Source organism: Dryas octopetala, chromosome 4, assembly GCF_963921425.1.
Source record: "Dryas octopetala chromosome 4, drDryOcto1.1, whole genome shotgun sequence".
NCBI lineage: Eukaryota > Viridiplantae > Streptophyta > Magnoliopsida > Rosales > Rosaceae > Dryas > Dryas octopetala.
In genome coordinates, this window is record NC_141369.1 from 4722582 (window position 1) to 4749498 (window position 26917).

Here is a 26917-nt window from a genome sequence, read left to right on the forward strand (position 1 = left end):
TCTTCTTCCCAATCTCAAAAGGAACCCAGAGAATCTGTTCCTGTCCTTAAAGGACTTCTCTCCCAAATTAAGAAGGCTAAATCAGCTGATCCTTCACTCTCCCAATCTGACATCAAGAGACAGCTCATGGAAGCACTTGATGAAGTAGACAAGATGTCTACATCCGATCATGATGAAGATGACACCCACCTCAATAATGAAGACGACTGTGAGGGAATATGCTCCCCTCTTTTTTAAAAAGGTGTCGGCCACATTATTTTTCTAAAAGAAAGCTACTGTTCAGTTCAGTGTGGGTCACTATTCATTTCACCACGTCACTTCTGGTTTCCCACTTCAGTTCATTGCGCCTAAAAGGATAAGAAGGAATCTGCTTTTCCTCTCTATATAAGGAAGGCCTCTCCTCAATTCTAAGGCATCGAAAATTTTAGCAAGTTTAAGTTTAAATTGTAAGAGTGTTTCTCTTCAGAGTTTGAAAGTGTGTTTTCTTTAAGAGTGTCTTAAAGTAACTTTCAGAAATCATTTGGAGGTCTCCTGTTCCAAATGAATCAGTAAGTTATTATGCTTTGTTCTTTTTTCTGTACTTTGGTTTATTATCTTTGTATCTTTGAATTGCTTTTACTTTGTGTTTGTATTTTGTACTTGTATTCCCTTCCAGTTCATAAATATAAAAGAAGTTAATATCTGGGTTATTAGGGAAAGGAGTCCTAATGACACTAGGAGACTCCAGGGGCAATATGGTCATTACGAGAAGTCAAAATGGATAAGGAATCTTTCATTTACAAGAAACCCTAGTTGGACTAGGAAAGGTTGGTCAAAGTCAACTCAATCAAGTCAAGGTTTCAGAAGCTTCTAGAAGGTGGTGGACATCCATGGAATCAAATGGAGGGAAGAAATGAATTCGAATCCAAGAAGGAGAGAGGGGTAAAATTGGAAGTCAAAGTCAATGGTCAAGGGTAGACCATATCATGTCATGAAGTCAATTGGGCTTTGGGCCTAGGTGAAGTCGAAATCCACAAGAATGGTGAGGTGGCAGCCCATGCATGCATGCGCATGCCATGCAAGCCATGCGCCAACTCTAGAGCCCAAGCCATGCAAGCCATGCATCCCTAAAGCCCATCACGCCACTTGCTTGTTGCAGCCAGTCCATGTTCTTTTAAAGGAAACCCTAGCCCATCACGCCTACAAAGAGAAAGCCCAAGGAATCCTAGCTGAAAAAGAAGTCAAAACCCTGGAAAATAGAGCACCAATTTCGACAGCAATTCTGTAATTCTCCAGAACGAATCAGGTAGCATTCCATATATGGTTGGAAAGATACGGATGTTAGCTTCGCAGGGAATTTTACGGATTTCGATTCCGAGTTTTCTAACTCAAGATATGGTCATTTTAGTGGAGGTATCGCAGCAGTTCCGCGAGCTGAAAACAGAGTTACGCCCAAAAAGAGCCCAAATCAGCCCAAGGCCCATGCTTGGCCGAAAATTATAAGTCTTGATGTGCAAGGAATGCACTTATCCCACATTGAAGAGAAAGAGAAATCTCAGCCTCACTCTCCTCTATAAATACATCTTTATAGCTCAAAGAGAGGGATCACCTCTCTGAAATTTCAGAAACCCTAGCCTAGTCTCTCTCTCTTCTTGCCGCACACCCTAGCCTCCTTTCTCTCTCTTTCTTTTCTCACGCACCCTAGGAACCCTAGCAGCCCCCATTATTTCTCTTCCCTTGCCGCAGCCACCATCATCTCTCTTTCTTTATTTTTCTGCTGAACCGAAGGAGGAGGAAGGAGTCGAGCCGCTGCCACCTTGTGCCGCTGCTGCCACCTTGTGCCGCCGCTGCTGCCACTCTCTAGGTTGATTAATGGATTTGCATGCTTTAACAAATCGTTTATCCGTCTCTTGGTCTGTTAGTTTGATGTTTGCATGTATTAAATTTCCATTATCTATTTAAACCCGTCATTAGTTGTTTGCATCCTTTGACTGGCCACCTTAGGGTAATTGCATCTAGTTTATTTGTTAGGTTTAGCTGTGAAATAGTCAAAGACACTAAACCACAAGTAACAAGGGAATAAGGGATTATTCTTGGTAGTGGGGTTGGGCGACCTCTATAAGGAAATAGTCAAAGCTTATATGTTGTGCATGTTTGACGTTCTCACAAATCTTAATGACTCCTACATGGGTAACAGCTGCCTTAGCTTGAACTAGGGAACATGTAGGTTAACTGGCTAAGGAAGGCCCAAGAAGCTCTTAGTTTATGCATTAGGAGAACAATTGCGAGAAAGTAACTAGCCAAACCTTTTTAGCAGTCAAACTTTAATATGTTGTGTTCAAATTAACTGTCATTAGCCTTGGATGGTTATTGCATGCTTATCTGATTTGAAACTGAAAACTTAACATTGCAAGATAGAATAAAGGGTGTGTGTGTGTGTGGTGTAGTGTGTGTGTGTTTCCATCTTCCAAAACCCCCCATTTAGTTATTCTATTGATTAATTGAATTGATTTGTTGTGTATTAACCATTCCCTGTGGGATCGAACTCGTGCTTGTACGCTTTGCTACTGATGCGATTCGTGCACTTGCGAGTATACTTGGAATGAAATAGATGTTTATTTTGTTCTAAGAAAACATTCAACAAGTTTTTGGCGCCGTTGCCGGGGAATGGTGTCTAATATCAATGAATTGATTTGATTAATCATTAGAATTAGGATATATTAGTTCGATTTGTTTTTGGTTAGATTTTAGTTTAAATAAATGGCATGACTTTACAAGCATATTCTCTACTGATTTGGTGTTTGCTTTTGTAGATGCCTAGAGCAACAATGGGAGAAAGAGGAAGAGAAGACGCAAGTAGAGGAATGGCAATGTCAGGCTGAAAGACAGTAAACCAAGCGCTGATTGGGAGGCAACCCAAGCTTTTTCAAGAATCTAAGAGATCAATATAGACCAAGGAGGCCGCGCCTACACTTGGAGTGTCCAACTTGCATCCGCAAGTAAACAATTCCTCTATTCTTGCTTCATTTGACCATCTTATTTCATTTGTGTGTTTATTTGGTTGCAATTTCCCTATTGCTTATTTTGAGCATTCATGCATTTAATTTGTATACATTGAGGGCAATGTATCATTTAAGTTTGGGGGGAAAGCAATGGTGTCGTAGCTTGTTTATTAGGTTTTTAGTTTTTAAATTTTGAAAAAAAAAAAATTCATTTTGGCTTTAGAGGTCCGGTCCTCTAGGGCATTTTTCAAAAAAAAAAAAAAAAAATTTTTGTTTCTTTTGTTTTTAAACATAGGGAGTCAAATCCCACATCAAAAAGCAATTTTCTAAAATTCATTCCACCCTAATGATGGAATTGAATCTTTAGAACCTTGTTGCAACATTGTTTTTAATGTGATTTTGAGTCTTTTGTGTGTTTTGGTTAGTTTTTGAGTCCCCAACAAGTTGATTGATTGTTTATGACTTTTGAGAAGCATTTTAGCATTGTGTCTATGATATGTATTCTTCTTTTTCTAATATTGTTCCATAACATATTTTATGATTCTATGTGATTGGGCCTTATTTTCATAAACTTGAGTTGTGATTTGCTTGATTTAGTGATTCATATGCATCTTAGAGTAGACTTATGTGACCCATGTGAAGTTTTGAGCCTTGTCCTTCATTTCGCGAGTGTTGTAAATGACTCTATTCTTTTCTCGTTATTTAAGTCGTTGTATGATCTCATTGTTTTTGATCAAATGCTTGAAATGTATGTATTTTTGAATCAATGAACTAGAACTTCTTTCTTATTCTAGGCAAAGCATGTTTATAACTACATGAATCTTAGAAGATGATTTTAGGCCATGTTTGTTTTACCTATAGCCTAAAAAGCCAACCCTTATGTGTTTTATCCCCAGCTAACCCTTTTGAGCCTTATAGCTTTTTCTTTGTTTACCCATACTATATACCCAAACCCTAAGTTTGGGGGTGCTATACCCCTTCTACCCGTTTACCCTTATCTATGGTTTTGCATTAATTAAGATTGAGGTTGTAAATAAATGATTATGATTAGCTTGAAGGAGAAGAAAATGAAATGTGCTTAATTGTATATGCCGTGCACTGGAAAAAAAAAAAAGAAAAAAAAAAAAAAGAAAGAAATCATTGGGACGGTTTCAAAAGAAGAAGTGGACAAAAGTGTTCAAGTTCAAGCTATGATGTGCAAAGAAGTAAGGTATGCCTCAGAATGTTCTATTGTTCTTGCAATTCCATAGTTTATAGCCCTTTGTTTATCCCTTTCATTTCAATATCATACCTTACCCTAAGCCTTCATTGTAACCCTTATGAAGCCCTAATTGATTTTAAGAGAAGTGTAGTTCTTAATGTGGAGTCTAGGACGGAAGGAAGCTTATGGTTATTGATTTTATTTCAAGTGTTTTGATTTTTCCTTCCTTGAGATCTTGTTTCCTTTCAAATGTGCCTATCTTTCATGCTAATATGTGAGCTACTTCTCTTTGATTACATAACTTCTCTCACATATCCTTTGAGTGCAAAATTCAACCCAATTCTTGAGTGCTTTATTGTTGAGGGTATGCCTTGGTGAGGATTGGAGTTGAATCTATTTTGTATATGTTGATTTATTTCTTGCTTGTCTAACACTTGGGTTATGAAGAGAATGACTTATACACAATGGAGGAGTAAGGTATGTTATTTGAAGCAATATTAGAATTTGAAGAATAAATGTTATATATGCCTTGCTCTACTATGTTATTGTTGGTCATCCTCATGATGTCAGTTGTTGGGAAAGTTGGTTAGTTTGTTTTTGAATTTTTGAGTATTTTTCTTTATTTTCTTTGCTCGAGGACTAGCAAAGTCTAAGTTTGGGGGTGTGATGAGTGTTCATTTTACGCTATTTTATGATACTAACTCCCTAACCTAGAGTGTTAGAACTCGATCTTTTTGTGTCTGTTGTCTTGTTTTTGTGTTTTTAGGTCGAATGAAGCATAAATAGGAAATAGGAGCAAATGGAGCCGTTTTGGGACATTTCCTGGTCAAACTAGGAAAATGGGTCAATTCCTGGTTGAACCAAGAAAAGAGCTGAAATCCTAGTCAAATGAGGATTCCTAGTCACACTAGGAAACATCAAGTCCAGAACCATCATTGTCGAGCCAGAAATGAGAAATCCTGATTGGAACAGGAATTCCTGGTTGAACTAGGAAACCTAACGCTACTAGGGAAAGGAGTCCTAATGACACTAGGAGACTCCAGGGGCAATATGGTCATTACGAGAAGTCAAAATGAATAAGGAATCTTTCATTTACAAGAAATCCTAGTTGGACTAGGAAAGGTTGGTCAAAGTCAACTCAATCAAGTCAAGGTTCCAGAAGCTTCTAGAAGGTGGTGGACATCCATGTAATCAAATGGAGGGAAGAAATGAATTCGAATCCAAGAAGGAGAGAGGGGTAAAATTGGAAGTCAAAGTCAATGGTCAAGGGTCAACCATATCATGTCATGAAGTCAATTGGGCTTTGGGCCTAGGTGAAGTCGAAATCCACAAGAATGGTGAGGTGGCAGCCCAAAACATTATTTGCATGCTTGTAGCCCATTCAGCCCAAGTCATATAGCCATGCGCAAGCCATGCATTCCTAAAGCCCATCACGCCACTTGCTTGTTGCAGCCAGCCCATGTTCTTTTAAAGGAAACCCTAGCCCATCACGCCTACAAAGAGAAAGCCCAAGGAATCCTAGCTGAAAAAGAAGTCAAAACCCTCGAAAATAGAGCACCAATTTCGACAGCAATTCTGTAATTCGCCAGAACGAATCATGTGGCATGCCATATATGGTTGGAAAGATACGGATGTTAGCTTCGCAGAGAATTTTACGGATTTCGATTCCGAGTTTTCTAGCTCAAGATATGGTCATTTTAGTGGAGATAGCGCAGCAGTTCCGCGAGCTGAAAACGGAGTTACGCCCAAAAAGAGCCCAAATCAGCCCAAGGCCCATGTTTGGCCGAAAATTATAAGTCTTGGTGTGCAAGGAATGCACTTATCCCACATTGAAGAGAGAGAGAAATCTCAGCCCCACTCTCCTCTATAAATACATCTTTATAACTCAAGGAGGGGGCTCTCCTCTCTAAAATTTCAGAAACCCTGGCTGTTCTCTCTCTCTTGTAGCCGCCAATACCCTAGCCTCCTTTCTCTCTTTTTCTTTTCTCACGCACCCTAGGAACCCTAGCAGCCCCCATTATTTCTCTTCCCTTGCCGCAGCCACCATCATCTCTCTCTCTTTATTTTTCTGCTGAACCGAAGGAGGAGGAAGGTGTCGAGCCGCTGCCACCTTGTGCCACTGCTGCCACCATGTGCCGCCGCTGCCACCTTGTGCCGCCGCTGCTGCCACCTTGTGCCGCCACCGCTGCCACTCTCTAGGGATGTTCTTTTATTTTTGTTTTGGAATTCTTATTTCTTTTGTTTGATTCTAGTTTTTAATTGTTTTGTTTAATTAGTTTGCTTTCCAACATGGATTGGAAATTTATTTATGTTATTCAGATTTTCTTTTCTATTTTAATTATGTAAGTTATTTATTCTATCTTGCATGTTAGTTGTAGGTTGATTAATGGATTTGCATGCTTTAACAAATCGTTTATCCGTCTCTTGGTCTGTTAGTTTGATGTTTGCATGTATTAAATTTCCATTATCTATTTAAACCCGTCACTAGTTGTTTGCATCCTTTGACTGGCCACCTTAGGGTAATTGCATCTAGTTTATTTGTTAGGTTTAGCTGTGAAATAGTCAAAGACACTAAACCACAAGTAACAAGGGAATAAGGGATTATTCTTGGTAGTGGGGTTGGGCGACCTCTATAAGGAAATAGTCAAAGCTTATATGTTGTGCATGTTTGACGTTCTCACAAATCTTAATGACTCCTACATGGGTAACAGCTGCCTTAGCTTGAACTAGGGAACATGTAGGTTAACTGGCTAAGGAAGGCCCAAGAAGCTCTTAGTTTATGCATTAGGAGAACAATTGCGAGAAAGTAACTAGCCAAACCTTTTTAGCAGTCAAACTTTAATATGTTGTGTTCAAATTAACTGTCATTAGCCTTGGATGGTTATTGCATGCTTATCTGATTTGAAACTGAAAACTTAACATTGCAAGATAGAATAAAGGGTGTGTGTGTGTGTGGTGTGGTGTGTGTGTGTTTCCATCTTCCAAAACCCCCCATTTAGTTATTCTATTGATGAATTGAATTGATTTGTTGTGTATTAACCATTCCCTGTGGGATCGACCTCGTGCTTGTACGCTTTGCTACTGATGCGATTCGTGCACTTGCGAGTATACTTGGAATGAAATAGATGTTTATTTTGTTCTAAGAAAACATTCAACAAGGGTGGCGTGACAAGTGAGAGAGAGAAGGACCAGCCTGCTGCCGCAAGCCATAGCTCACCTTGCCGTGAGTTCCTCTTGCTTGCTAGGTGCCTCCTTCTTCCTCTCTCCTTGCCGCAGCCCCCATGTGTTTGCACCTCTGATTTTTGATTTCTTTTTCCTTCTAGTTTCTATTTTAATTGTTGGATTATGCTTCTGAATATTTTTAATTAAGTTTCTGATTTTATTTAGTTATCTCTTTATTTCTTTTAATTCATGTTGCTGAGTTCAATTCGTTTATGCTTTTAATTTCCTTAAGTTTGCGTTTCTGATTTCCTTTAGCAAGCATGAATTGGGACTTTGTTTATTTGTTAGTTTCTGTTTTTTTTATTTATTTAATTTAATTATGTAGGTTAGTTATTCTATCTTGCATGTTAGTCGTAGGTCGATTAATGGATTTGCATGTTCTAACAAATCATTTATCCGTCTCTTGGTCTGTTAGTTTGATGTTTGCGCATATTAAATTTCCACTATCTATTAGAACCCCCGTCACTAGTTGTTTGCATCCTTTGACTGGCCACCTTAGGGTAATTGCATCTAGTTTATCCGTTAGGTTTAGCTGTGAAATAGTCAAAGACACTAAACCACAAGTAACAAGGGAATAAGGGATTATTCTTGGTAGTGGGGTTGGGCGACCTCTATAAGGAAATAGTCAAATCTTATATGTTGTGCATGTTTGACGTTCTCATAAAACTTAATGACTCCTGCATGGGTAACAGCTGCCTTAGCTTGAACTAGGGAACATGTAGGTTAACTAGCTAAGGAAGGCCCAAGAAGCTCTTAGTTTATGCATTAGGAGAACAATGGCGAGAAAGTAACTAGCCAAACCTTTTTAGCTGTCAAACTTTAATATGTTGTGTTCAAATTAACTGTCATTAGCCTTGGATGGTTATTGCATGCTTATCTGATTTGAAACTGAAAACTTAACATTGCAAGATAGAATAAGGTGTGTGTGTGTGTGGTGATGTGTGCGTGTGTTCCATCTTTTCAAAACCCCCCATTTAGTTATTCTAGTGATTAATTGCATTGATTTGTTGTTTATTAACCATTCCCTGTGGGATCGACCTCGTGCTTGAACGCTTTGCTATTGATGCGATTCGTGCACTTGCGAGTAAACTTAGAATGAGATAATTGTTTATTTTGTTCTAAGAAAACATTCAACAAGCAACCCTAAGCCGCAAGCCCTAGCTCACCATAGCCGTGAGCCAATTGCTTGTGCAAGGTGCCTTCTCTTCCTTGTCTTGCCACAGCCCCTCCCACCTGTTTTCCTTGATTTTTCTCCTAGTTTTCTATTGTGCTATTGGATTATGCCTCTGAATTCATTTAATTAAGTTTCTGGATTTATTTAGTTGTCTCTTGATTTCAATTAATTCATGTCTCTGATTTCAATTCGTTTATGCTTTTAAGTTTGTTTACTTTGTGTTTCTGATTTAATTGTTAAGCATGAATTGAGATTTCCTTATTGTTGCTGTTTTATGTATTTAATTTAATTATGTAGGTTAGTTATTCTATCTTGCATGTTCTAACAAATCGTTTATCCGTCTCTTGGTCTGTTAGTTTGATGTTTGCATGTATTAAATTTTCACTATCTATTAGAACCCGTCACTAGTTGTTTGCATCCTTTGACTAGCCACCTTAAGGTAATTGCATCTAGTTTATTTGTTAGGTTTAGCTGTGAAATAGTCAAAGACACTAAACCACAAGTAACAAGGGAATAAGGGATTATTCTTGGTAGTGGGGTTGGGCGACCTCTATAAGGAAATAGTCAAAGCTTATATGTTGTGCATGTTTGACGTTCTCATAAAACTTAATGACTCCTACATGGGTAACAGCTGCCTTAGCTTGAACTAGGGAACATGTAGGTTAACTGGCTAAGGAAGGCCCAAGAAGCTCTTAGTTTATGCATTAGGAGAACAATTGCGAGAAAGTAACTAGCCAAACTTTTTTAGCAGTCAAACTTTAATATGTTGTGTTCAAATTAACTGTCATTAGCCTTGGATGGTTATTGCATGCTTATCTGATTGGAAACTGAAAACTAGACATTGCATGATAGAATAAAGGGTGTGTGCATGTGGTGATGTGTGCGTGTGTTTCCATCTTCCAAAACCCCCCATTTAGTTATTCTAGTGATTAATTGCATTGATTTGTTGTTTATTAACCATTCCCTGTGGGATCGACCTCGTGCTTGTACGCTTTGCTACTGATGCGATTCGTGCACTTGCGAGTATACTTAGAATGAGATAATTGTTTATTTTGTTCTAAGAAAACATTCAACAGTATGCAAGCATGGACACTCCAAGGGTAGGCGCGGCCTCCTTGGTCCTCAACGACTCTTCCTCGGTTATTCGAAACAAAAACTTTGGTTGCCTCCCAATCAGCGCTTCTTTTTCTGTCTTCAGCCTGACATTGCCTCTCCTTTAGTTGCGTCCTTTCCTCTTCTTCTTGCCATTGCTACTCTCGGCACTCCCTAAGAATGAACTGAAGAAGCTCTCCATCTCTGACTTCTCATCTCCATAAAAAGTGATCTCCTCGCTCCGCGGCGGCTCGGAAGTGAGACAATACACCTCTTGCTTGGTGTTGTGACGAATCTTCATGAAACACTCCATTGCTTTGTACTCCATGTTAGAGGTGCACAAAAATGGTCTCCCAAGAAGAATAGAAACGTCACCAGGAAGTCTCGGCACATCTAGCACTATGAAATCAGAGGGAATTAGTAAATTACGACATCTAACCAAAACATCCACAAGCATACCAAGGGCTTTCTCGACTGAAGAGTTGGCGAAGCGAATGTTCGAATCAAACGGGTGCAAATCAGCTTCCACAAATCCAAGCCTCTTGAACACCACCAGCGGCATGACATTGATGGCTGAGCCATTGTCAATTAAGGCATTGGCAATCTCATACTCCCCTATGCTGCACGGTATGACCAATGAGCCTGGATCCCTCTTCTTGCTCGGAAAAGATGCAAAGAGATAACCACAAATCTCTCTAGGAACGTTGTCACTATGCCCTTGCTCCTCAAACTTTTTCTTGATTGACTTCAATTCCCTCATGGTTGCTGGAAATTTGGTGACGTCCATGTCCGAAATGAGGGGAATCACACGTGTATCAACTTTCTCTTCAATCATGTCTGGATCCTCCTCTTCCTCACTATCCATGATCTCAATCACTTCCTTAGTCTTAACCACTCTAACTCTTTTTCTTGGAGTTGTTCTCAGAATAGCATTTACATGCTCCTCATTCTTCGGGTTGACGATGGGCTGACTAGGCAATTTTCCCTTCTCTCTCTGGCCCAAAGTAGTGGCAATCTGACCCACTTGACTCTCCAAATTTGCAATGGCCTTCGAGTTGGCTTGCCTCTGCTGCTCGGTTCGGTTCATGAAGGCATTGGTGCTCTGAGCAAGGGAAGTGGTGCTTTGAGCAATATGAGCAATCTTGTCCTCCAAACTAGACCTCTCGGCGTTCGGGTGCACATACGGCTTGTTGGTGCTCCCACTAGCTTGCTGTCCATTGTTGTTGCTCCATCTGAAATTAGGGTTGTTCTTCCATCCAGGGTTGTAAGTGTTGGAAAACGGATCATACGGCACCCTAGGATAGCTCCCAACCTGGTTTACTTGATCCACGTCACCCCCTTGTTCTTGCATACCCATCAGCTTCTCTTGAGCCAAAGACAACTTCTGGACCATGTTCGTTTTAAATTTAAATACTCGCAGTGCACGAATCTATATATAATATAGATGGCAAGCAAGGTCGATCCCACGAGGACTATTATTGATCTTTAAATGATAATCCGTATGCTAAAAGGAAACAAGAAAACAAGACACGAGTGGCTGCCCAAGTTGTCACGCCTAGGGCAGCTGCTCACTTGAAATGAAACACACGCACACACACACACGAATGAGAGGGAGTTTGTATGACTTGAAAACAGCAAATTAAACCTAACTTTAAAGACTAAAATGCGCAACTAGCAAAGAGTATGGAAACAGCAAGTTATCTTGTGAAAATAGATTGATAGATGATACTAGGACTCTAGGACTTTACCACTAGACCTCATATCCAATGTCATGGTGCAATTTCTGAAACCTTTAATTCCTATTGATGAATGCATTCGCATATTCACCTATGGCATAGCATGAAATGCAGGATTCCCCAAATGTACAAACTAGTGCATGGCGTCTACCCTAGTTCTTGTACTCTATATGTGACCTATGCATGGCATCTACATAGGAACACACAAACAGAATTCATTAAGCTTATATGAGAAAATAAATGCAATTAAACCCCTAGTGCATGGCGTCTACCCTAGGTGATTTAAAATTGATTTCACACAATTAGAATTCAGCCAATTACTAAATCCTAAGTTGTTTATCACTTGTATTAGGGGCTGATTGGTTGTCCTCACCCTAAATTGATTAAATTCTAGATGCAATAACCCTAGGTGATCAATCAAGGATTAAAAACACATAGAGAACAATGATAACAGTGAAATCAAAATCATCAATCCATGGAATTAAACAAACAGCAACTACATCACCAATCCATTAAAAATTCGGCCTAGGGCTGAATCCTAGGCCCTAGAAAACGTGATTAGTTCATGCTAGAGAACAAGAACAGCCACGTAATCATGTTTTTCATCTAACAATTACAAGAAAAGAAGAAGAAGAAGAGAAAACACCCCAAGGAGAGCTCACGCCTCCAGCAGCCTCTCTCTCTCTCTATTTTCTGATTTTTCCAAGTGTCTGCCCTCCTAAAATGATAGAAAGAGATGTATATATAAGGGTGTGCAGCAGCTAGGGTTTTGGGAAGGAAGGATGTGCGGCCAGCTAGGGTTAGGTTTAGAAAACTAGGGTGTGCGGCATGGGCTTGGCTTCTTGGGCTTAAGTGACTTGCGCAAGGCCCTAGGGTTTCTCCCTCTCTTTTGCGCAAGGTGCAGCTGACTTCTATGGGCTTGGTGTAGCTGATTTCCTCCCCATTGAGCCTCCAATAAATCAGGAATTAAAATGAAATAAAAAAGGTAATATCAAATCTGATTTTTAGAGCCCAATTAGGGAAGGAGAGCCTTGCAAGGTGCGGCCAGCTCCTCTCTCTTAGCACACACGCCACTTCCTATGTGGTTTGGGCTGGGCTTTCATTTCTTCATGCTCTTGAACCCTCTCTTGATCTTGGGCTTCCATTTAAACAGCAAATATTCATTTAAGCTCAAAATGGGCTGATTTGCATCCATTTAATTCCTATGGGCTTTCCACCTACAAAAGAGAAAAACACAAATAAATAACATAAAATATAGGGACTAAGTACTAAATACATGAAGATAGAGGGCCTAAAATGCAAACATTTAAGGACCTAACAAATTCCCCCAAACTTAACATTTGCTAGTCCCTAGCAAAACAAAACAAAACTACACTAAGACTCCAAAAACAACCTAACCGTCCACCAAAAATCTCAGGTATGCTTGATCATGCATAACTCAATCAAATAGATTACATACTAGTTCCAGAGATTACCAAATGCCAACATTAACTCACAATCAACAAGGTTAAGCATCATGTGCGTAAGACAATATCAACATAGTTTTCAATCTGAACTTTCAAGCAACTTGAGTAATCACAAGCAACTAGTGTCACTTCAATTCTCACAAAGATAGTCACTCACAAAATAAAGCACTGAGATTTTGGTTAAATAGTGATTCACTCAAAAAGCATATGTGAGCGAGTTTATGCAAACAAATTCAAATTACTCACATATATGTAAGAACGAAAGCACAAGTGAAAGAATAATGATCTCATGAAAGATACCAAATACCCGAAATCAAATCAAAATACAATATGCTTCCATCCCATCTAATCTCCACATTAAGACTACACTTCACCTAAGATCATATAGGACTTTTACATATGGGTTGTAATGGGGCTAACGGTGAAGGGTTTTAACAAGAAAGGTATGGAAAACACAAAGACTTAAGGGAACCATAGAGAATCAGGTTTTACGTTGTCATTTCATTCTTATACACTTTGGCAACAAGGCTTGCATTCTTGAATTTGCACACTTGTGAAACACATGCCTACCCTTTTCACTTTCTTTTCTTCTTTTTTTTTTTTTTTTTTTTCTTTCTATTTTCTTTTGGGCACGGCAACATATTCAACTCCTTTTCTTTTCTTTTTCTACATTATTCCCAAGCCTTGCACACAAATGAACAATTATCCTAAACCAGTTCTCTACAATCCCTTAAGTATGGGTAGATACACACAACGGAAAGGTACTTCCCCCAAACTAGGGGCTGCCACGGGTAACATGGTTAAGAAACAAAAAGGCTGACAAGGCTCAACAGGGCAACTAGGGGTATAAATTAACACAAAAAGGATGGCTAGAATGGCACAAACGAGACAAAGAAGGCCTAAATCATTTCCTAGGTTCCACGTAGTTACAACATGCTTCAATTAAATTGAGATGGAAGTTCTATCATTTGATTTAAAATGATGCACATTTCAAGCATTTGATCAAGTGAAAAATAATGAGATCATGCAAACTCTAGATATTCAATGAACATATGGAGTATTAGCATATAACCCTCAAAACAGAAGCATTAAGGCTCAAACCTCGCAAAGGGTGTATAAGTTTCACTAGAAGCTTAGATCATACAAGTTATGCAATCACTTTCAGTCTAAACTATACCGGTATTGTAATCCACACAAAGATAGCTCAAACATGCTCAAAATGAGTTATATGTCAAAAGAATAATCAAAAGAACTAGTTTCATCAATTTAACCAAATTATGCAAGATCAAAGCATTTGCAATTCATCATAGTGGTGGACAAGAACCTAAAAGACACAAAAACAAAAATATTTTTGGTATTTTTCAAAAATTTGAACGAAAATCTCAAAACCTAAACCTAAAACTCTTCCCCCAAACTTAAATGAAACATTGTCCTCAATGTTTCGAACTAAGCATGCAATGAATCATTCAAGCTAGGAAGACAAATACTCTAATGACCTAAAAACAGACCACAACCAACAAAAAAAAAAAACTAAAGGAAAGCACAAGGTTAAGAACTCCCTGATATCCATGCAAACAGCCAGAGGGCAATGTCTCTTCTCTCCAAATGTTGGGTTGCCTCCCAATCAGCGCTAAGTTTAGAGTCTTCAGCCAGACTTGGTAGTACATCATGCTAATGGAACAGGATCCTCCAAGAGCATGTTCTCCTCTGAACGCTCCATATTAGCCTCCAAGTAATGCTTAAGCCGATGACCATTCACCTTGAATGTATTCTTTGTCTTTGGATTGCAGACCTCCACTGCACCATAAGGGTAAACATTAGTAACAGTAAATGGACCATACCATCGAGAACGAAGTTTACCTGGAAAGAGTCTGAGGCGAGAATTGTAAAGCAAGACTTTCTGACCCACTTCGAAATGTTTCCTCAAAATGGCCTTGTCATGGTAGGCCTTAGTCTTGTCTTTGTAAATCCTAGAACTCTCATAAGCCTCATTCCTGAGTTCTTCCAACTCACTCAATTGTAACTTCCTATGGTCACCTGCCTCGTTCATCTTAAAATTGAAATGTTTAATAGCCCAATATGCTTTATGCTCTAATTCGACAGGTAAATGACATGGCTTACCAAAAACCAACCTGTACGGGGACATACCAATGGGAGTCTTATACGCTGTACGATAAGCCCATAGAGCATCTAAGAGGCGATCTGACCAATCTTTCAGGGAGGGGCTCACAGTCTTCTCCAAAATTTGCTTAATTTCCCTATTACAGATCTCAGCCTGTCCACTTGTCTGGGGGTGATAAGGTGTAGAAACCTTATGCTTGATACCGTATTTGCTCAGCAAGGCCGCAAATAACCTGTTGTTGAAGTGAGATCCTCCATCACTAATAATAGCCCTGGGAGCGCCAAATCTTGCTAAAATATGATCCTTAAGAAATCTGAGGACAACTCTAGAATCATTAGTCTTGGATGGAATTGCTTCCACCCATTTCGACACATAATCAACCGCAAGCAAGATATACAAATAACCCTTGGAAGACGGAAATGGGCCCATGAAATCAATGCCCCAGACATCAAAAATCTCAACAATAAGAATGGGGTTAAGAGGCATTTGATTTCGTGAAGAAATGTTACCAAACTTTTGGCACCTATCACAAGTGGTGCAGAATGTATAAGCATCCTTGAACAAACTAGGCCAGTAAAAGCCACACTGCAACACTTTTAGAGCCGTCTTCTTTGCTCCACCATGTCCTCCACATGCATCAGAATGGCAAAAAGTTAGTATAGACTGAAACTCAGATTCTGGCACACACCTTCTGATGATCTGGTCGGGGCACCACTTAAATAGATATGGATCATCCCATATATAGTACTTAGCCGTGCTGATGAGCTTCTCCTTCTGAGCTCTCTGTATATCACCTGGAAGTTCTCCTGTAACAATATAATTAACAATATCAGAGTACCAAGGAACATAAACAGACAATGAGAACAACTGTTCATCTGGGAATCGCTCATTCAGAGGGAGGATGTCCTCCTCTGCAGTAGAACTGTGCACCAATCGACTAAGGTGATCCGCCACCACATTCTCTGAGCCCTTCTTATCTTTGATCTCCAGGTCAAACTCCTGGAGCAACAAAATCCATCTAATCAGCCTGGGCTTCGCATCTTTCTTCTGTAGAAGGTACCTAAGCGCTGCATGATCAGAAAACACAATCACTTTAGTTCCAATCAGATATGACCTAAATTTTTCTAAAGCAAAAATGACAGCCAAAAGCTCCTTCTCTGTGGTGGAATAATTCAGCTGGGCATCATTGAGAGTCCGACTGGCATAGTAGATAACATGTGGTATCTTGTTCACTCTCTGCCCTAACACAGCTCCCACAGCATAATCAGAAGCATCGCACATCAGTTCAAATGGTAAACTCCAATCAGGAGGCATAATGACTGGAGCTGATGTGAGAAGAGTCTTCAATCTGTTAAATGTGGCTAGACACTCCTCATTGAATTCAAACGGCACCTCCTTGGCCAACAATCTACTCAAAGGCCGAGCTATCTGGGAAAAATCCTTAATGAACCGCCTGTAAAAACCTGCATGACCAAGAAACGATCTCACATCTTTAACTGTCAAAGGTGGTGGAAGATTACTTACCAGATCAACCTTAGCCTTATCCACCTCTATCCCTCTACTGGATATGACATGGCCAAGAACAATACCCTGTTGTACCATAAAATGGCACTTCTCCCAATTCAAAACCAAATTGCATTCCTGGCATCTTTCTAAAACCAAAGCAAGATTATGTAGGCATTTATCATAAGAAGAACCAAATACACTGAAGTCATCCATAAATACCTCTATTATATTCTCCACCATATCGGAAAAAATGCTCATCATGCATCGCTGAAAAGTACCTGGAGCATTGCACAAGCCAAAGGGCATGCGCCTGTAGGCAAAAGTGCCATAGGGACAGGTGATGAGTGTGCATTTTGCATCACTTTATGATACTAATTCCTTAACCTAGAGTGTTAGAACTCGTTATTTTGTGTTTCTTGTCTTGTTTTTGTGTTTTCAGGTCAAATGAAGCAGAAATGAGAAAAAGAAGAAAATAGAGCCATTTTGGGACAATTCCTGGTCAAACCAGGAAAACGAGTGAAATCCTGGTCAAACCAGGAAAAGTGCAGAAATCCTAGTCAAATGAGGATTCCTAGTCACACTAGGAAACATCAAGTCCAGAACCATCATTGCGGAGCCAGAAATGTGAAATCCTGATTCGAACAGGAATTCCTGGTCGAACTAGGAAACCTAACCCAACTAGGGAAAGGAGTCCTAGTGACACTAGGAGACCCCAGGGGCAATATGGTCATTACGAGAAGTCGAAATGGATAAGGAATCTCTCATTTCCAAGAAATCCTAGTTGCACCAGGAAATGTTTTTCAAGGTTCCAGAAGCTTCCAGAAGGTGGTGGACATCCATGGAAATGAATGGAGGGAAGAAATGAATTTGAATTCAAATGGAAATGAGGGGCAAAATGGGAAGTCAAAAGTGGAGGGCCCATGGGCCCTAGGGATGCCGAACCAAGTGGGCCATGCATGCACATGCATGGGCCCAAACCCTAGCAGCCCAAAAGCCACACGCAAGGAGGAAGATGGCAGCCCATGCATGCGCATGCATGCCATGCAAACCCTAGCAAGGAAGAGGCCATGCGCAAGCCCAAGATGGAAGCCCATGGAGTGAAACCCTAGCCCATCTTGTGCAAGCTACTGAAGCCCAACATGGAAGCCCAACATGCAAGCCCAAAGCCCAAGACTACCAGCCCATGCGCCAAGGAGGGGACCCTAGCTAGGCTAGGCGTGAGCCACTCAAGCCCAAAAGGGAGCAGCCCATCACGCCAAGGCCTAGTCCAGCTGGACCTAGCTGAAGCCGCAAGGCACTAGGAGAGAAACCCTAGCCAGCCGCAACTAGCTTTCCTTGCCTCTCAAGGAAAGCTTCTCCTATTTAAACCCCCTCCATTCAGACTTTGAGGATTCATTCATTCTTTCTCCCCTCCTCCAGCCGAATTCTCTTTTCTCTCTCCCTTAGTTTTATTTTGCTGATTTAGGTTTTTAGTTTCAGATTTTCATTCTTGGAAGGTGAGCCAATTTCAGAGAGTGGTTTAGGAAGAGGGTGGCGTGACATTGAGAGGGGAGGATCACCTGCTGCCGCAAGCCCAAGCTCACCTTGCCGTGAGCCAATTGCTTGTGCTGGTGCTTCCTTCTTCTCCCTCCTTGCCGCAGCCCCCATGCACTTGCACCTCTGATTTTTGTTTTCTTTTTCCTTCTAATTTCAGATTTGATGTTGGATATTGGTTTCTGATTTTATTTAATTTAAGTTTCTGAATTTAATTAGTTTATAGTTTTGGTTCTGATTTTAATTAGTTGTTATTTAATCTTTGCAATCTGATTTTGTTTAGTTATCTCTTTAGTGTTTTTAATTCATGTTGCTGATTTCCATTTGTTTATGCTTTTAGTTTCTTTAATTTTGCGTTTCTGATTTCATTTAGTTTATGCACTTTAAATTAGTTGTTTAGTTTATGTTTCTAAGTTTGTTTAGTTTGCGTTTCTGATTTCCGTTAGCAATCATGAATTGGGATTTCATTTATTTGTTGCTGTTTTCTTTTATTTATTTGTTTTAATTATGTAGGTTAGTTATTCTATCTTGCATGTTAGTCGTAGGTTGATTAATGGATTTGCATGTTCTAACAAATCGTTTATCCGTCTCTTGGTCTGTTAGTTTGATGTTTGCGCATATTAAATTTCCACTATCTATTAAAACCCCCGTCACTAGTTGTTTGCATCCTTTGACTGGCCACCTTAGGGTAATTGCATCTAGTTTATCCGTTAGGTTTAGCTGTGAAATAGTCAAAGACACTAAACCACAAGTAACAAGGGAATAAGGGATTATTCTTGGTAGTGGGGTTGGGCGACCTCTATAAGGAAATAGTCAAAGCTTATATGTTGTGCATGTTTGACGTTCTCATAAAACTTAATGACTCCTGCATGGGTAACAGCTGCCCTAGCTTGAACTAGGGAACATGTAGGTTAACTAGCTAAGGAAGGCCCAAGAAGCTCTTAGTTTATGCATTAGGAGAACAATGGCGAGAAAGTAACTAGCCAAACCTTTTTAGCTGTCAAACTTTAATATGTTGTGTTCAAATTAACTGTCATTAGCCTTGGATGGTTATTGCATGCTTATCTGATTTGAGACCGAAAACTTAACATTGCAAGATAGAATAAAGTGTGTGTGCGTGTGGTGAAGTGTGCGTGTGTCTCCATCTTTCAAAACCCCCCATTTAGTCATTCTAGTGATTGTTTGCACTGATTTGTTGTATATTAACCATTCCCTGTGGGATCGACCTCGTGCTTGTACGCTTTGCTACTAATGCGATTCGTGCACTTGCGAGTAAACTTAGAATGAAGTAATTGTTTATTTTATTCTAAGAAAACACATCAACAAGTTTTTGGCGCCGTTGCCGGGGAATGGTGTCTAATATCAATGAATTGGTGTAATTAGTCATTAGAATTAGGTTATATTAGCTAGATTTCAGTTTTTGTTAATTTTTAGTTTTTAATAAATGCCATGCCTTTATTTGCATTCTTTCTACTGATTGTGTGTTTTTCTCTTGATTAGGTGTTTTATGAACCCTGAACTTGTTGCTAGGTTGGAAAGGCTCAAGAACGAAGCTTTAGGTGCATCACAAGTCAGCCCGCAACCTAGTGCATCAGATTCGAGTAGTGAAGAGACTGAGAGTGTCGACATGGCTGAAGCAAACGAGATAGTGCCGCAGCCCCTGAGCCATTTTTCAGCACCTTCGCTGCCCACTCAACCATCATGCATTCGGTATGCCACCATAGCCACTGATTTCGAAATCAAGAGTGGTCAGATTCACTTGTTGCCGAGCTACCATGGGCTGAATGGGGAGGATCCGATCCACTTTTTGAAGGAGTTTTCTGGGGTTTGTGAAGCCGCACAATTGAGGGGCCTGAATGCTGATCAGTACCGTTTGAGGATGTTCCCTTTTGCGCTTAAGGACAAGGCAAAGAGGTGGTTGTATTCTCTGCCCAGTGGTTCCATTTCGACATGGGATGATCTTTCAAGCAAGTTTTTGAACAAGTTCTATTCTATTTCCAAGACTAATTCGATTCGGAAGGAGATCCTTGGATTTGTGCAGAAGGCGGACGAACCATTCCATGAGACTTGGGACAGATTCAATGAGTTACTTACTAGCTGCCCACACCACAACTTATCTCCTTGGTATGTGATTTGTTGTTTTTATCAGGGATTGTTGGAGAGAGACCAAGCCAAGGTGGATTCGGCATGTGGTGGTGCGTTTATGTCTAAAACGGAGGATGAGGCTACAGAATTGTTTGAGTCGCTTTCTTTGAGTTCTCAACAATGGGATTCCAATCGTGCAAGAGGAGGACCAAAGAGAGGGTTATATGAGGTGGCTGATGTGCCAAACACCATGGAGGGACAGATTATGGAAATCAAGACTATGGTGCAGAAGTTATCTATGGCTCAAGAGAAGATGATGAGTGCGCAAGGACAAGGGGGTGACGTGGAACAAGTGAACCAAGTTGGGAGCTATCCTAGGGTGCCATATGACCCATATTCCAACACTTACAACCCTGGATGGAAGAACAACCCGAATTTCAGATGGAGCAACAACAATGGACAGCAAGCTAGTGGGAGCACCAACAAGCCATATGTGCACCCTAATGCCGAGAGGTCTAGTTTGGAGGACAAGATTGCTCAGATTGCTCAAAGCACCACTTCCCTTGCCCAAAGCACCAATGCCTTCATGAACCGTACCGAGCAGCAGATGCAAGCCAATTCGAAGGCTATTGCACACTTGGAGAGTCAAATGGGTCAGATTGCCATTACTTTGGGTCAGAGAGAGAAGGGGAAGTTGCCAAGTCAGCCCATCGTCAACCCAAAGAATGAGGAGCATGTAAATGCTATTTTGAGGACTACTCCAAGAAAAAGAGTTAGAATGGTCAAGACTAAGGTGGTGAAGGAAGTGATTGAGGTCAGTGATAGTGAGGAAGAGGAGGACCCAGATATGATTGAAGAGCATAAGGATACACGTGTGATTCCCCTCATTCCGGACATTGACATTACCAAATTTCCAGCAACCATGAGGGAATTGAAGTCTATTGAGAAGAAGGTTGAGAAGCAAGGGCATAGTCACAATGTTCCTAGGGAGATTCGTGGTTATCTCTTTGCATCTTTTCCAAGCAAGAAGAAGGATCCGGGCTCGTTGGTCATATCATGCAGCATAGGGGAGCATAAGATCACCAATGCCTTAATTGACAGTGGTGCAGCTATCAATGTCATGCCGCTGGTTGTGTTCGAGAGGCTTGGATTTAAGGAGGCTGATTTGCAACCAGCTGATGTGAACATTCGCTTCGCCAACTCTTCAGCCCAAGAAGCTTGTGGTATGCTTGTGGATGTTTTGGTTAAATGTCGTAAATTACTAATCCCCTCTGATTTCATAGTGCTAGATGTGCCGACAATTCCGGGCGATGTCTCTATTATTCTTGGGAGACCATTTTTGTGCACCTCTAACATGGAGTACAAAGCATTGGAGAGCGCCATGACAATTCGGCACTACGCCAAGCGAGAGTTGTATGCGCTCACTTCCGAGATGCCAGAAAACGAGGAGGTCACTTTTTATGGAGAGGAGAAGTCCGAGATGGAGAGCTTCCTCAGTTCGATCCTAGGGAATTCCGAGAGTAGCAATGGCAAGAGGAAGAGGGAAGGACGCAAGTAAAGGAGATGGCAATGTCAGGCTGAAGACAGAAAAACAAGCGCTTATTGGGAGGCAACCCAAGTTTTTGTTTCGAATAATGGAGGAGAAGTCGTTGAGGACCAAGGAGGCCGCGCCTACCCTTGGAGTGTCCACGCTTGCGTATGCAAGTAAACAGTTTCTTTATTTCGCTTCATAAGACAATTTTTCATTTTGGTGTGTTTTTGTGATTTTGGATGTTTGCAATTTCCCGTTTCGCTTAATTTGATCATTCTTGCATTTATTTCATATACATTGAGGGCAATGTATCATTTAAGTGTGGGGGGAAGGGCAATTGTCATTTGTTAGTGTTTTTAGGTTAAAACAAGTGTTTAGGGTGTTTTAAGTGTTTTTGAGCGTTTTTAAGAAAAAAAGGAAAAAAAAATTTTCGTTTTTAGTGTTTTTAGGTGTTTTTAGGTTAGGAAAAAAACTTTTTCTTTTGTTTTTAAACTTAGGGTGTCAAAACCCACATCAAAATGCACGTTTTCGTTAGATCTCATTCACCTTAGTGATGGATGTGATTCTTTTGAAGTGTGCGACATTGTTTTAAAAACAAAAAGTTTTTGAGTCATTTTGGTGGTTTCAGGTCGTTTTGAGTCCCCAACTAATTGATTTGAGTGTGCATAATTGTTATGAGCATGTTTTAGTATTGTGTGTATATTTGGTGTTCTTTTCATTCTAATAGTGTTCCATAACATATCTTGCAATTCTATGTCATTTGGCCTTGTTGATATGAATTTAGGTTGTGATTAGCATTACTAATGATTATATGCATAATAGAGTAGACTTGTAAGACCTAAGTGAGCTTTTGAACCTTGTTCTTCAATTCTTGAGTGTTGCGCGCCACTCTTATTCTATCATTGTCATATAAGTCGTTGTTTTGATCTCATTGTCTTTCATTTGGTCATTTGCTTGGAATATGCATAATCTTGAATCAATGAGCTAGAACTCTTTTCTTGTGTACACAAAGCATGCCGTATTTGCATAACTCTTGAGAAATGAATTTAGGCTCTGTTTGTGTACCCTATAGCCTGAAAGCCTACCCATTACATGTTTTATCCTTAGTTACCCATTTTGAGCCTGTTAAGCCGTTTTCCTTGTTACCCCATACCAAACCCTAAGTTTGGGGGTGTACCACCCCTTTCATCCGTTTTACCCTTTTTATGGTGTTGCAAGTTGTTTATATGTTGATTGAGGTGAAAAAGAAGTGAAAATGCATAGCTTATACAAAAATGTGTTAGAAAAGTATGTATGCCGTACCCAAAGAAAAAGAAAATAAATCAAAGAAAAGAAATGGGACGGTTTCAAAAGAAAAAAAAAAAAAAAAAAAAAAATGAGCAAAAAGAGTTCAAAGTAAGCTATGAAGTGCAAAGAAGCAAAGTGTACCTCAGAATGTTCTATTGATGCTTGCAATTCCATGAAATTAGCCCTTTGTGTTTTCCTTTTCATTTCAATACCCTATTCTAGCCTAAGCCTTCATTACAACCCTATTTAAAGCCCTAGCTGATCTCAAGAGTGTGTATTATACTTATGTGGAGTCTATTTAAGAAGGGAGCCTATGGTTATTGATTCTATTTCAAGCATTTGTATTCCTTTCATGAGATCAGTATTTCTTTCTAAATGTGCCTTTATTTCATGTACATATGTGAGCTAATTGCTTTTGTTACATATTTCCTCTCACATATACTTTTGAGTGCACATATCAACCCAATTCTTGAGTGTTTATCATTGAGAGTATGCCATAGTGAGGATTGGAGTTGAATCTATTATGTATGTATTGATTTAGTCTTGTTTGTCTAAAACTTGGATTTGTGTCAAGGATGGCCTATATGACAATGGAGGAGCGAGGTATATTTGAAATGTTATTAGAATTTGAAGAATGCCATTTATATGCCTTGCTTTCTTATGTGATTAATGGTTATGCGCATGAATTCAGTTGTTGGGATGTTGGAGTCAGTCTTGAGTCTTTTCTTTCCTTTATTTGCTCGAGGACTAGCAAAATCTAAGTTTGGGGGTGTGATGAGTGTGCATTTTGCATCACTTTATGATACTAATTCCTTAACCTAGAGTGTTAGAACTCGTTATTTTGTGTTTCTTGTCTTGTTTTTGTGTTTTCAGGTCAAATGAAGCAGAAATGAGAAAAAGAAGAAAATAGAGCCATTTTGGGACAATTCCTGGTCAAACCAGGAAAACGAGTGAAATCCTGGTCAAACCAGGAAAAGTGCAGAAATCCTAGTCAAATGAGGATTCCTAGTCACACTAGGAAACATCAAGTCCAGAACCATCATTGCGGAGCCAGAAATGTGAAATCCTGATTCGAACAGGAATTCCTGGTCGAACTAGGAAACCTAACCCAACTAGGGAAAGGAGTCCTAGTGACACTAGGAGACCCCAGGGGCAATATGGTCATTACGAGAAGTCGAAATGGATAAGGAATCTCTCATTTCCAAGAAATCCTAGTTGCACCAGGAAATGTTTTTCAAGGTTCCAGAAGCTTCCAGAAGGTGGTGGACATCCATGGAAATGAATGGAGGGAAGAAATGAATTTGAATTCAAATGGAAATGAGGGGCAAAATGGGAAGTCAAAAGTGGAGGGCCCATGGGCCCTAGGGATGCCGAACCAAGTGGGCCATGCATGCACATGCATGGGCCCAAACCCTAGCAGCCCAAAAGCCACACGCAAGGAGGAAGATGGCAGCCCATGCATGCGCATGCATGCCATGCAAACCCTAGCAAGGAAGAGGCCATGCGCAAGCCCAAGATGGAAGCCCATGGAGTGAAACCCTAGCCCATCTTGTGCAAGCTACTGAAGCCCAACATGGAAGCCCAACATGCAAGCCCAAAGCCCAAGACTACCAGCCCATGCGCCAAGGAGGGACCCTAGCTAGGCTAGGCGTGAGCCACTCAAGCCCAAAAGGGAGCAGCCCATCACGCCAAGGCCTAGTCCAGCTGGACCTAGCTGAAGCCGCAAGGCACTAGGAGAGAAACCCTAGCCAGCCGCAACTAGCTTTCCTTGCCTCTCAAGGAAAGCTTCTCCTATTTAAACCCCCTCCATTCAGACTTTGAGGATTCATTCATTCTTTCTCCCCTCCTCCAGCCGAATTCTCTTTTCTCTCTCCCTTAGTTTTATTTTGCTGATTTAGGTTTTTAGTTTCAGATTTTCATTCTTGGAAGGTGAGCCAATTTCAGAGAGTGGTTTAGGAAGAGGGTGGCGTGACATTGAGAGGGGAGGATCACCTGCTGCCGCAAGCCCAAGCTCACCTTGCCGTGAGCCAATTGCTTGTGCTGGTGCTTCCTTCTTCTCCCTCCTTGCCGCAGCCCCCATGCACTTGCACCTCTGATTTTTGTTTTCTTTTTCCTTCTAATTTCAGATTTGATGTTGGATATTGGTTTCTGATTTTATTTAATTTAAGTTTCTGAATTTAATTAGTTTATAGTTTTGGTTCTGATTTTAATTAGTTGTTATTTAATCTTTGCAATCTGATTTTGTTTAGTTATCTCTTTAGTGTTTTTAATTCATGTTGCTGATTTCCATTTGTTTATGCTTTTAGTTTCTTTAATTTTGCGTTTCTGATTTCATTTAGTTTATGCACTTTAAATTAGTTGTTTAGTTTATGTTTCTAAGTTTGTTTAGTTTGCGTTTCTGATTTCCGTTAGCAATCATGAATTGGGATTTCATTTATTTGTTGCTGTTTTCTTTTATTTATTTGTTTTAATTATGTAGGTTAGTTATTCTATCTTGCATGTTAGTCGTAGGTTGATTAATGGATTTGCATGTTCTAACAAATCGTTTATCCGTCTCTTGGTCTGTTAGTTTGATGTTTGCGCATATTAAATTTCCACTATCTATTAAAACCCCCGTCACTAGTTGTTTGCATCCTTTGACTGGCCACCTTAGGGTAATTGCATCTAGTTTATCCGTTAGGTTTAGCTGTGAAATAGTCAAAGACACTAAACCACAAGTAACAAGGGAATAAGGGATTATTCTTGGTAGTGGGGTTGGGCGACCTCTATAAGGAAATAGTCAAAGCTTATATGTTGTGCATGTTTGACGTTCTCATAAAACTTAATGACTCCTGCATGGGTAACAGCTGCCCTAGCTTGAACTAGGGAACATGTAGGTTAACTAGCTAAGGAAGGCCCAAGAAGCTCTTAGTTTATGCATTAGGAGAACAATGGCGAGAAAGTAACTAGCCAAACCTTTTTAGCTGTCAAACTTTAATATGTTGTGTTCAAATTAACTGTCATTAGCCTTGGATGGTTATTGCATGCTTATCTGATTTGAGACCGAAAACTTAACATTGCAAGATAGAATAAAGTGTGTGTGCGTGTGGTGAAGTGTGCGTGTGTCTCCATCTTTCAAAACCCCCCATTTAGTCATTCTAGTGATTGTTTGCACTGATTTGTTGTATATTAACCATTCCCTGTGGGATCGACCTCGTGCTTGTACGCTTTGCTACTAATGCGATTCGTGCACTTGCGAGTAAACTTAGAATGAAGTAATTGTTTATTTTATTCTAAGAAAACACATCAACAACAGGTAAATGTCGTCTTCTCCTGGTCCTCTGGGGCTATAGCTATCTGGTTGTAGCCTGAATACCCATCTAGAAAGCAATAATGGCTATGACCTGCAAGACGTTCCAACATCTGATCAATAAAAGGTAATGGGAAATGGTCTTTCCGAGTACCTGAGTTAAGTTTCCTGTAGTCTATGCAGACACGCCACCCTGTTTGTACTCGAGTTGGCACCAGCTCATTTGCATCATTTCTGACCACTGTAACACCAGACTTCTTAGGAACCACCTGCACCGGACTCACCCATTTGCTATCTGATATGGGATAAATAATACCCACATCTAGCAACTTCAGCACCTCCTTCAGCACAACTTCCTTCATCACTGGGTTGAGTCTACGCTGAGCCTCTCTAGTTGGCTTAGCTCCATCCTCCAACAATATCCTGTGCATACACCTCGAGGGACTGATTCCCTTGATATCTGCAATACTCCACCCAATTGCTGTTTTGTGCTCTCTCAGCACTCTCAACAATTTCTCTTCTTCCTCTGCATTGAGGTTGGAAGCAATGATCACAGGTAATGTGCTTCCCTCACCCAAATAAGCATACTTCAAATGCTCAGGCAAATCCTTCAACTCTACCTTAGGTGCCTGCAACACAGAGGGTACAAGTTTTGTATCAGATACAGGTAAAGGCTCAAAAGCAGAAATATA

At 40.3% G+C, this 26917-nt stretch overlaps 1 protein-coding gene and 1 non-coding gene across 2 annotated transcripts in view; both read right to left on the reverse strand.

Moving 5' to 3' along the window:
• Nucleotides 1-14538: 14538 nt before the first annotated feature.
• LOC147286271 (uncharacterized) overlaps nucleotides 14539-26917 on the reverse strand; it is a 47289-nt gene continuing 34910 nt past the window's right edge. The window contains exons 3-4 of the mRNA XM_086240728.1: nucleotides 26413-26899; nucleotides 14539-16544 (exon numbers count right to left, since the gene is read on the reverse strand). Coding sequence (XP_086096854.1) covers nucleotides 14539-16544; nucleotides 26413-26899 — 2493 coding nt within the window. The remainder of the gene's footprint in view (nucleotides 16545-26412; nucleotides 26900-26917) is intronic.
• LOC147286272 (small nucleolar RNA R71) lies at nucleotides 20043-20148 on the reverse strand. Its single transcript, XR_015122160.1, has one exon. It is a non-coding gene; the product is annotated as a small nucleolar RNA R71 (small nucleolar RNA).